Here is a 12,656-nt window from a genome sequence, read left to right on the forward strand (position 1 = left end):
AAGCTTGCCACCTGTCAGGTGAACAGGAATATAATACAGCCCAGGCTTGAAGTGGACCTGTCAAGCCTGTGACGTCCTGTACCGAAGAGGGGGGTATGGCTCTCATGTTCTAACGCTTCCCCTCCCAGGCACAGGGCAGAAGCCATATTACATGCTCTTTATAAATACCAAGGTAGTAAGGAAATGCCACAAAGAGGCAGTGAGCTAAAAAGGTACACTTCATCAAAACGCCTCAGTAATAAACTTTTTGTATGTAGATTCACGTTTGTGGCGAGAGGTCCACTTAATGACGGTGCAAGACGCCTTCATTCCTAGCGTCATAGCGAGGAGGGGATGAGGGCAAATAACGTTCCTCTAACAGTGCACAAATCTCTAGCAACTAAGAGGATGCGGAATCAAAATAAAGGCTCTGCTCTAGCAGTGGAGGGGTTAATGGGGCAATGCAATGGGGTTAGTGCTGCGGTTCTGCCTAGCATTCGACGGATCTGACATGGCTCGTCGCTGCAGTCAGGTGCAGTTCTCTCTGACAGCGACAATGTTAATGACATGACTGCAGAGAACCCCTCCTGAGCGGAGGGGAAGGAAGGGTTAATGAGAGTATGCTCTGCGGTGAAGAGGGTTTCGGGTTGGCAGCTCTCCTCTCCAGAACTCTCAGCCGGTTCCATCAGGAGATGGAGTCAGCAGAGTTGGAGTGTCCTCGGCTGGCGTGCTGGCCGGTGACGGGGCCGGGGTGGCCAGGCCTGGTGTCCTCTCGTTCTCCGTGGATGGAGAAGGGGTTTTGGACTCAGTCTGTTCCGGAGCTCTCAACCTTTTCATCATGGTGGTCACTCGTACGGCTTTCTGAAATAGACAAAGGGTTGTGGAAGGGGTGAGCAAGCAGAAGGAAGGAACCCGTATAGCAGAGCTGAGCTTGTCATTTTGTTCTACTGCTTAAATATCAGGCAGCACAGTCTGCCAGCCTAGTCCTAGCACTGACATCACATCGCCCCCTGCTGGTTCATTGTCTGCGCAGAGCGTATTCGGCTGCGCTCACTACAGCACACGCATTGCAGAAGTAGAGCTTTAGTGGCATGGCCTTCATCACAGAGCTGGTAGATACCTTGGTAACCAGCAGAATTGTGAATGCAGCTCTTGATTTGACTATGAGACAGGTTAAAACTCAGTACAAATTATTGAAGAACAGAATTCACTAAACTTCTGCATGTAGTGAATATAGAGAATCCCTGAGGGGGTCCGATATCCTGTAACCCACAATATTATTCTGACAGGAGGGAGTGAGGGCGTGTGATGGGGGTCACCTTATATCATGGTGGTATCTAATATCAGAGTGCTTTAGTTTAATCATCTAATATCAGAGTGCTTTAGTTTAATCATCTAATATCAGAGTGCTTTAGTTTAATCATCTAATATCAGAGCGCTCTCATCTCACATCAGAGTGCATTCATCTAATATCAGAGTGCCCTCATCTCACATCAGAGTGCATTCATCTCACATCAGAGCGCTCTCATCTAACATCAGAGCGCTCTCATCTTACATCAGAGTGCATTCATCTAATATCAGAGTGCTCTCATCTCACATCAGAGTGCATTCATCTAATATCAGAGTGCCCTCATCTCACATCAGAGTGCATTCATCTCACATCAGAGTGCATTCATCTCACATCAGAGCGCTCTCATCTAACATCAGAGCGCTCTCATCTCACATCAGAGTGCATTCATCTAATATCAGAGTGCCCTCATCTCACATCAGAGTGCATTCATCTCACATCAGAGCGCTCTCATCTAACATCAGAGCGCTCTCATCTTACATCAGAGTGCATTCATCTCACATCAGAGTGCATTCATCTAATATCAGAGTGCTCTCATCTCACATCAGAGTGCATTCATCTAATATCAGAGTGCCCTCATCTCACATCAGAGTGCATTCATCTCACATCAGAGTGCATTCATCTCACATCAGAGCGCTCTCATCTAACATCAGAGCGCTCTCATCTCACATCAGAGTGCATTCATCTCACATCAGAGTGCATTCATCTCACATCAGAGCGCTCTCATCTAACATCAGAGCGCTCTCATCTTACATCAGAGTGCATTCATCTCACATCAGAGTGCATTCATCTAATATCAGAGCGCTCTCATCTCACATCAGAGTGCATTCATCTCACATCAGAGTGCATTCATCTAATATCAGAGCGCTCTCATCTTACATCAGAGTGCATTCATCTAATATCAGAGCGCTCTCATCTTACATCAGAGTGCTCTCATCTTACATCAGAGTGCTCTCATCTTACATCAGAGTGCATTCATCTAATATCAGAGCGCTCTCATCTAATATCAGAGCGCTCTCATCTTACAACAGAGTGCTTTCATTTAATCATCTAATATCAGAGCGCTCTCATCTCACATCAGAGTGCCCTCATCTCACATCAGAGTGCCCTCATCTCACATCAGAGTGCCCTCATCTCACATCAGAGTGCATTCATCTCACATCAGAGCGCTCTCATCTTACAACAGAGTGCATTCATCTAACATCAGAGCGCATTCATCTCACATCAGAGCGCTCTCATCTAACATCAGAGTGCATTCATCTAACATCAGAGCGCATTCATCTCACATCAGAGCGCTCTCATCTAACATCAGAGTGCATTCATCTCACATCAGAGTGCCCTCATCTAACATCAGAGTGCATTCATCTAACATCAGAGTGCATTCATCTAACATCAGAGCGCATTCATCTCACATCAGAGTGCATCCATCTAATATCAGAGCGCTCTCATCTTACATCAGAGTGCATTCATCTTACATCAGAGTGCCCTCATCTAACATCAGAGTGCATTCATCTAATAGAGTGAATTAATCTAATATCAGAGCGCTCTCATCTGACATCAAAGTGCTCTCAACTTACATCAGAGTGCATTCATCTAATATCAGAGTGCATTCATCTCACATCAGAGTGCATCCATCTAATATCAGAGCGCTCTCATCTTACATCAGAGTGCATCCATCTAATATCAGTGCTCTCATCTTACATCAGAGTTCATTCATCTGACATTAAAATGCTCTCATCTTACATCAGAGTGCCCTTGTCTAATATCAGAGGGCATTTATCCAATATCAGAGTGCTCTCATCTTACATCAGAGTGCATTTATCCAATATCAGAGTGCTCTCATCTTACATCAGAGTGAATCAGATTGCATTCATCTTACATCAGAGTGCATTCATCTAATATCGGAGTGCATTCATGTAATATCAGAGCGCTCTCATCTTACATCAGAGTTCTCTCATCTTACATCAGAGTGCCCTTGTCTAATAAATCAGAGTGCATTCATCCAATATCAGAGTGCTCTCATCTTACATCAGAGTGCATTCATCTAATATCAGAGTGCATTCATCTTACATCAGAGTGCATTCATCTAATATCGGAGTGCATTCATCTAATATCAGAGCGCTCTCATCTTATATCAGAGTTCTCTCATCTTACATCAGAGTGCATTCATCTAATATCAGAGCGCTCTCATCTTACATCAGAGTGCTCTCATCTTACATCAGAGTGCATTCATCTAATATCAGAGCGCTCTCATCTTATATCAGTGCCCTCATCTTACATCAGAGTGCATTCATCTTACATCAGAGTGCATTCATCTAATATCAGAGTGCATTCATCTTACATCAGAGTGCATTCATCTAATATCAGAGTGCATTCATCTTACATCAGAGCGCATTCATCTAATATCAGAGTGCATTCATCTAATATCAGAGCGCATTCATCTAATATCAGAGTGCATTCATCTAATATCAGAGCGCATTCATCTAATATCAGAGCGCATTCATCTAATATCAGAGTGCATTCATCTAATATCAGAGCGCATTCATCTAATTCATCTTGCATCAGAGTGCCCTTATCTTACATCAGAGTGCATCCATCTAATATCAGTGCTCTCATCTTACATCAGAGTTCATTCATCTGACATTAAAATGCTCTCATCTTACATCAGAGTGCCCTTGTCTAATATCAGAGGGCATTTATCCAATATCAGAGTGCTCTCATCTTACATCAGAGTGCATTTATCCAATATCAGAGTGCTCTCATCTTACATCAGAGTGCATTTATCTAATATCAGAGTGCATTCATCTAATATCAGAGCGCTCTCATCTTACATCGGAGCGCATTCATCTAATATCAGAGTGCATTCATCTAATATCAGAGTGCATTCATCTAATAGAGTGAATTAATCTAATATCAGATAGCTCTCATCTGACATCAAAGTGCTCTCAACTTACATCAGAGTGCATTCATCCAATATAAGAGTGCTCTCATCCAATATCAGGGCGCTCTCATCTTATATCAGAGCGCTCTCATCCAATATCATAGCGCTCTCATCTTATATCAGAGCGCTCTTATCCAATATCAGAGCACTATCATCTTATATCAGAGCGCTCTCATCCAATATCAGAGCGCTCTCATCTTATATCAGAGCGCTCTCATCCAATATCAGAGCACTTTCAGCACTTTAATCTAATATCAGAGTGCTCTCATATCAAAAGGCTCTACCTTAGTGGCAGCCAACACTGGATCCTTCTGGAGTCTAGCTTTGGACGCCATAATGGAGACCAGCGAGGACCCTGGTCACTTCTAGATCTGGTAGATGCGAGGTCCATGCTAACCGTGTCTGATGGTGAAGTCAGCACTTATTACACCATCATAAAGAACCTGCTCTACAGAGGATGATCCACGTTGGGAGTTGTGCTCCACTCAGCCGCCGCCGGTCACAGCGCCTCAGAAAGAGAACGTGTAATTCAATCAACTCTTCTGAGACTAAGATGCTGAGAGCAGCGGCGTCGTGTGCATGTGAGACGCTGACATGTGCTGAGCACATTACATGCTAATCACACGCTGCAGATGTAAATGAGCACCATTTTATTTACCGCTAAATACATTACAAGCCTCAAATCCACACAAGCAGATTGTAATGAGCGAGCCGAGGTCAGCGGCACGAGCACAGCGACGCCATATCAGCAGAGAGAAGAAGCCTCCAGACATCAGTAATGTCACAGAAGATCCAGGAGACGTCCTCATTACAGAGACTGCCGAGAGAGAGGAGCAACCATCTGCAGAACACGCTCTGTTCTGTATATACTGTCACCATACAGCTTTATGGACCTGTCCGTAGGAGGTGGATAGTCTGTAGATATATTCTTGTACATAGGAGGCAGTATTATAGTAGTTATATTCTTGTACATAGGAGCAGTATTATAGTAGTTATATTCCTGTACATAGGAGCAGTATTATAGTAGTTATATTCTTGTACATAGGAGCCAGTATTATAGTAGTTATATTCTTGTACATAGGAGCAGTATTATAGTAGTTATATTCCTGTACATAGGAGCAGTATTATAGTAGTTATATTCCTGTACATAGGAGCAGTATTATAGTAGTTATATTCTTGTATATAGGAGCAGTATTATAGCAGTTATATTCTTGTACATAGGAGCAGTATTATAGTAGTTATATTCTTGTACATAGGAGCAGTATTATAGTAGTTATATTCTTGTACATAGGAGCAGTATTATAGTAGTTATATTCTTGTACATAGGAGCAGTATTATAGTAGTTATATTCTTGTACATAGGAGCAGTATTATAGTAGTTATATTCTTGTACATAGGAGCAGTATTATAGTAGTTATATTCTTGTACATAGGAGGCAGTATTATAGTAGTTATATTCTTCTACATAGGAGCAGTATTATAGTAGTTATATTCTTGTACATAGGAGCAGTATTATAGTAGTTATATTCTTGTACATAGGAGGCAGTATTATAGTAGTTATATTCTTGTACATAGGAGCAGTATTATAGTAGTTATATTCTTGTACATAGGAGGCAGTATTATAGTAGTTATATTCTTGTACATAGGAGCAGTATTATAGTAGTTATATTCTTGTACATAGGAGCAGTATTATAGTAGTTATATTCCTGTACATAGGAGCAGTATTATAGTAGTTATATTCTTGTACATAGGAGCAGTATTATAGTAGTTATATTCTTGTACATAGGAGGCAGTATTATAGTAGTTATATTCTTGTACATAGGAGCCAGTATTATAGTAGTTATATTCTTGTACATAGGAGGCAGTATTATAGTAGTTATATTCTTGTACATAGGAGGCAGTATTATAGTAGTTATATTCTTGTACACAGGAGCAGTATTATAGTAGGTATATTCTTGTACATAGGAGCAGTATTATAGTAGTTATATTCTTGTACACAGGAGCAGTATTATAGTAGGTATATTCTTGTACATAGGAGCAGTATTATAGTAGTTATATTCTTGTACATAGGAGCAGTATTATAGTAGTTATATTCTTGTATATAGGAGGCAGTATTATAGTAGTTATATTCTTGTACATAGGAGGCAGTATTATAGCAGTTATATTCTTGTACATAGGAGCAGTATTATAGCAGTTATATTCTTCTACATAGGAGCAGTATTATAGCAGTTATATTCTTCTACATAGGAGGCAGTATTATAGTAGTTATAGTCTTGTACATAGGAGCAGTATTATAGTAGTTATATTCTTGTACATAGGAGCCAGTATTATAGTAGTTATATTCTTGTACATAGGAGCAGTATTATAGTAGTTATATTCCTGTACATAGGAGCAGTATTATAGTAGTTATATTCTTGTACATAGGGGCAGTATTATAGTAGTTATATTCTTGTACATAGGAGCAGTATTATAGTAGTTATATTCTTGTACATAGGAGCAGTATTATAGTAGTTATATTCTTGTACATAGGAGCAGTATTATAGTAGTTATATTCTTGTACATAGGAGCAGTATAAGGCTACTTTCACACTAGCGTTCGGGCGGATCCGTTCTGAACGGATCCGCTCATATTAATGCAGACGGAGGCTCCGTTCAGTACGGATCCGTCTGCATTAATAACTTTAAAAAAAATCGCAAGTGCGCAAGTGCGAAAGTAGCCTGCGCGGATCCGTTCAGACTTTCAATGTAAAGTCAATGGGGGACGGATCCGCTTGAAGATTGAGCCACATTGTGGCATCTTCAAACGGATCCGTCCCCATTGACTTACATTGAAAGTCTGGACGGATCCGCACGGATCCGCACGCCTCCGAACGGCCAGGCGGACACCCGAACGCTGCAAGCAGCGTTCAGCTGTCCGCCTGTCCGTGCGGAGGCGAGCGGAGCGGAGGCTGAACGCCGCCAGACTGATGCAGTCTGAGCGGATCCGCCTCCATTCAGACTGCATCAGGGCTGGACGGCTGCGTTCGGGTCCGCTCGTGAGCCCCTTCAAACGGAGCTCACGAACGGAAACCCGAACGCTAGTGTGAAAGTAGCCTTATAGTAGTTATATTCCTGTACATAGGAGCAGTATTATAGTAGTTATATTCTTGTACATAGGAGCAGTATTATAGTAGTTATATTCTTGTACATAGGAGCAGTATTATAGTAGTTATATTCTTGTACATAGGAGCAGTATTATAGTAGTTATATTCTTGTACATAGGAGCAGTATTATAGTAGTTATATTCTTGTACATAGGAGGCAGTATTATAGTAGTTATATTCTTGTACATAGGAGCCAGTATTATAGTAGTTATATTCTTGTACATAGGAGGCAGTATTATAGTAGTTATATTCTTATACATAGGAGCAGTATTATAGTAGATATATTCCTGTACATAGGAGCAGTATTATAGTAGTTATATTCTTGTACATAGGAGCAGTATTATAGTAGTTATATTCTTGTACATAGGAGGCAGTATTATAGTAGTTATATTCTTGTACATAGGAGGCAGTATTATAGTAGTTATATTCTTGTACATAGGAGGCAGTATTATAGTAGTTATATTCTTGTACATAGGGGGCAGTATTATAGTAGTTATATTCCTGTACATAGGAGGCAGTATTATAGTAGTTATATTCTTGTACATAGGAGCCAGTATTATAGTAGTTATATTCTTGTACATAGGAGCAGTATTATAGTAGTTATATTCTTATACATAGGAGCAGTATTATAGTAGATATATTCCTGTACATAGGAGCAGTATTATAGTAGTTATATTCTTGTACATAGGAGCAGTATTATAGTAGTTATATTCTTGTACATAGGAGGCAGTATTATAGTAGTTATATTCTTGTACATAGGAGGCAGTATTATAGTAGTTATATTCTTGTACATAGGAGGCAGTATTATAGTAGTTATATTCTTGTACATAGGGGGCAGTATTATAGTAGTTATATTCCTGTACATAGGAGCAGTATTATAGTAGTTATATTCTTGTACATAGGAGGCAGTATTATAGTAGTTATATTCCTGTACATAGGAGCAGTATTATAGTAGTTATATTCCTGTACATAGGAGGCAGTATTATAGTAGTTATATTCTTGTACATAGGAGGCAGTATTATAGTAGTTATATTCTTGTACATAGGAGCAGTATTATAGCAGTTATATTCTTGTACATAGGAGACAGTATTATAGTAGTTATATTCTTGTACATAGGAGGCAGTATTATAGCAGTTATATTCTTGTACATAGGAGCAGTATTATAGCAGTTATATTCTTGTACATAGGAGACAGTATTATAGTAGTTATATTCTTGTACATAGGAGGCAGTATTATAGCAGTTATATTCTTGTACATAGGAGGCAGTATTATAGTAGTTATATTCCTGTACATAGGAGCAGTATTATAGTAGTTATATTCTTGTATCTAGGGGCAGTATTATAGCAGTTATATTCTTGTACATAGGAGGCAGTATTATAGTAGTTATATTTCTGTACATAGGAGCAGTATTATAGTAGTAATATTCCTGTACATAGGAGCAGTATTATAGTAGTTATATTCTTGTACATAGGAGCAGTATTATAGTAGTATATTCCTGTACATAGGAGCAGTATTATAGTAGTTATATTCCTGTACATAGGAGCAGTATTATAGTAGTTATATTCTTGTACATAGGAGCAGTATTATAGTAGTTATATTCTTGTACATAGGAGGCAGTATTATAGCAGTTATATTCTTCTACATAGGAGCAGTATTATAGTAGTTATATTCTTGTACATAGGAGGCAGTATTATAGTAGTTATATTCTTGTACATAGGAGGCAGTATTATAGTAGTTATATTCTTGTACATAGGAGCAGTATTATAGTAGTATATTCTGTACATAGGAGGCAGTATTATAGCTAGTTATATTCTTGTACATAGGAGCAGTATTATAGTAGTTATATTCCTGTACATAGGAGCAGTATTATAGTAGTATATTCCTTGTACATAGGAGCAGTATTATAGTAGTTATATTCTTGTACATAGGAGCAGTATTATAGTAGTTATATTCTTGTACATAGGAGCAGTATTATAGTAGTTATATTCTTGTACATAGGAGCAGTATTATAGTAGTTATATTCTTGTACATAGGAGCAGTATTATAGTAGTTATATTCTTGTACATAGGAGCAGTATTATAGTAGTTATATTCTTGTACATAGGAGGCAGTATTATAGCAGTTATATTCTTCTACATAGGAGCAGTATTATAGCAGTTATATTCTTCTACATAGGAGCAGTATTATAGTAGTTATATTCTTGTACATAGGAGCAGTATTATAGCAGTTATATTCTTCTACATAGGAGCAGTATTATAGTAGTTATATTCTTAACCAAATCTCTTTTTATTGAGAAAGCAAATAGATATAAAGTGCCACAATACAGCAAACGCCATACGCAGATGGCAGCAGAATAGTGCAATCAAATATAACAAAAGTCAAACAAATGAAGGGGGGGGGGGGGGGAACACAAATAGACAAACAGGACAACGGACAGGGATAAAGAAATACCAAACAAGAAGAAGGGAGGGAGGGAGAGGGAGGGAGGGGGGGTGGTGGGTTCAATAATGGCGGTGTCAGTCAGATCATGACAGGGTCTTTCAAGACGCCGGGTGGCGATAGGCTTTCCAGGGACTCCATATGTCCAGAAAACGAGGGCGAGTGTGAGATTCCCAGTGAGCCAGTTCTTCAAAACGACATATCTGATCCACTTTCTCTTGCCACATCAGCAGCGTAGGTGCAGAGACGTTCTTCCACAGCAGAGGGACTAGCAGGCGGGCAGCAGTTAGAAGTAACGTTGGTAGGTTGTTTTTAGAAGGGGCGAGGGTTATATTGGGGCACCAAAGCAGGACTAATTGCGCATCTAGACTTATAGGGGAGCCGCAAATGCGCCCGATTAGGCTCTCAATCTGTGTCCAGAAGGGACGGATTAGACTGCAGGACCACCATATGTGAGATAGGGACCCCTTCTCTGTTCCACACCTCCAGCACTGATTGGGTATTTCGTGATTAAGATTATGGAGGAATTCAGGCGTTTTGTACCAACGCGTAAGAAGCTTAAAGGAATTTTCCTGTATTTTGATACAACGACTGAATCCGTGAGAGTTGGAGAGGATAAATGCTTTTTCGGGTTCTGAGAGGGGGTACGAGAGCTCCTTCTCCCAGGCCACTAAAAAGGATAGTACTGGGGGTGTGGAAGAGAGTAACTCCTTGTAGAGAGTTGACAGGGGCTTCTTCGGGGGGATCGGCATATCTAGTTTCTTTTCCAGCCAGGTGGATTCTTCCGTGCAGAAGGGAGGGAGTTTCAAAATCGCGATATCCTTGCGAAAGGCAGCAAGAGCCAAGAAGGATTGCTTTCGAACCTCAGGCAAGGCCCGAATCGTGTCCCATGCCAAGTCCCCACTCGCAGATACAACCTCCTGTAGTGTGTGGTTAGACAACTGATACCAAACACCTGAAGGGGCAGTGGTCTCGGGATGAACTAAGTTTTGCAATAAGTGCAGAGGGAGGCGAGGATTCGGGAATCTTAGATCTTTAGATCTATAGAGTTTAGCCCATTCAACGAGCATGCCCTTCCAAATGGGGGAGGCAAAGGAATGTGAGGGCGTACAGCTACGGACCCCCCACAGGACGAGATAATCTTTGTATGTAACGAGGCCTCGCTCTAGAGCTGTGCATAGATTTGGGGGGCTTCGGGAAAGAAGAGAGAAGCACCTATTTAGGTGCGTGGCAGTGTAATACAGGTGTACATCGGGAAGGCCGAAGCCACCAAACCTCTTTTCCCTCGTCAATGTGGAGTAAGCTATCCTAGATGGTTTGTTCGACCAGAGGAAAAGGGAGAATCTCCTACGCAACTCTGTAAAGTACGAGCGCGGGAGCCATATGGGCAACGTCTGCAGCAGGTATAGGAGTTTGGGGACAATGAAGGTCTTGAGATAATTCTTCCTGCCTATCCAGGAGATGAAGGGAAGTTTAACCGACTGTAGATGGGATTTAATTGAGTTGAGCATAGGGGTGTAATTAAGGCTGTAAAGGTCATTCAGATTCGCAGAGATGTGAATCCCCAAAAATGTGATGTCCCGAGCGGCCCAAGTGAAGGGGGTGGAGCGTTTAAGCGACGCAACAAGAGCGGGTTTACATGTAACATTCAGGGCAAGGGATTTGCTATAGTTGATCTTGAAATTGGAGACCCAACCGAATTCTTCAAATATAGAGTGTAGCCGGGGGAAGGATGTCTCAGGGTTGGTGGTCATAATAAGGAGGTCGTCTGCAAATGCCGCCGTGAGGTGAGTATGGGAGGCTCTCTGGAGACCTTCAATATCGGGATCTTGCCTGATTTTGCACAGGAGAGTTTCCATGACTATCACAAAAAGCGAGGGGGAGAGAGGGCAACCCTGCCTAGTGCCATTAGTAATGGCAAAGGCGGGTGAAAGAGTGCCGTTGACTTTGACCCTGGCAGAGGGGGCAGAGTACAGAGAGAGGATAGCGGAAATGAGTTGGTCAGGAAAGCCAAATTTCGACAGAGCCAGTGACATATACTGCCAGCTCACTCTGTCAAAAGCTTTCTCTGCATCAGTGCTCAGCAGAGCTAGCGGGGTAGAGGTAGACCGTGCCCAGTTCATGAGATGAAGGAGGCGAACAGTATTCTCATTACCCTGTCTGCCAGAGACAAAGCCAACTTGTTCTTTGTGAATAACATCCGGGAGAACTTTTTGAATCCGTTGAGCCAGGATCTTAGCCCACCATTTAATGTCCGTGTTTAGTAGGGAGATAGGGCGGTAACTGCCACATTGCAACGGGTCTTTATTCTCCTTATGGATAATGGTGATGTGGGCTGTGAGTGACTGGGCAGGGAGGTGGCCACCACCCAGGAGATAATTACATAGGGAGCTAAATTGAGGGGCTAGGACAGATTTAAAAGTTTTATAATAAGAGATGGTGAAACCGTCAGGGCCGGGACTGCGACCGGAGGGGATAGTGGCTAGGACTTTCAGGACTTCCGGGCCAGAGATGGGAGCTAATAGTTGGGAGGACTGATCCGGGGATATAGAGGGAAGCTGAAGGGAGGAGAGGAATTTATTCGAGGCCTCCGCGACGGAGCAGGGAGATGACCCAGGAGGGGGCGGGAGGTTGTAAAGGTCTTCGTAGAAGGCACAAAATGCTTTGGCTATATCAGGGGTAGACTTAAGGTGATTGCCCGCCGCATCTTTGATCGCCGGAATGAAGGAGTCAGAAAATTGTTGTTTAGTTAGCGCCGCCATAAGTCTGTTCCCTCTGTCGCCATGTGCGTAGGATTTGAAGCGTGCACGA

At 41.6% G+C, this 12,656-nt stretch overlaps 1 protein-coding gene across 1 annotated transcript in view; it reads right to left on the reverse strand.

Annotated features, from left to right (window-relative positions):
- Positions 1 to 651: 651 nt before the first annotated feature.
- The window catches only part of CAMKV (CaM kinase like vesicle associated), a 38,993-nt gene continuing 26,988 nt past the window's right edge, over positions 652 to 12,656 (reverse strand). Inside the window, exon 10 of the mRNA XM_044301585.1 lies at positions 652 to 840. Within this exon, the coding sequence (XP_044157520.1) occupies positions 652 to 840 (189 nt within the window). The remainder of the gene's footprint in view (positions 841 to 12,656) is intronic.

The sequence above is a fragment of the Bufo gargarizans genome, chromosome 7, assembly GCF_014858855.1.
Source record: "Bufo gargarizans isolate SCDJY-AF-19 chromosome 7, ASM1485885v1, whole genome shotgun sequence".
In the NCBI taxonomy this organism is placed as follows: domain Eukaryota; kingdom Metazoa; phylum Chordata; class Amphibia; order Anura; family Bufonidae; genus Bufo; species Bufo gargarizans.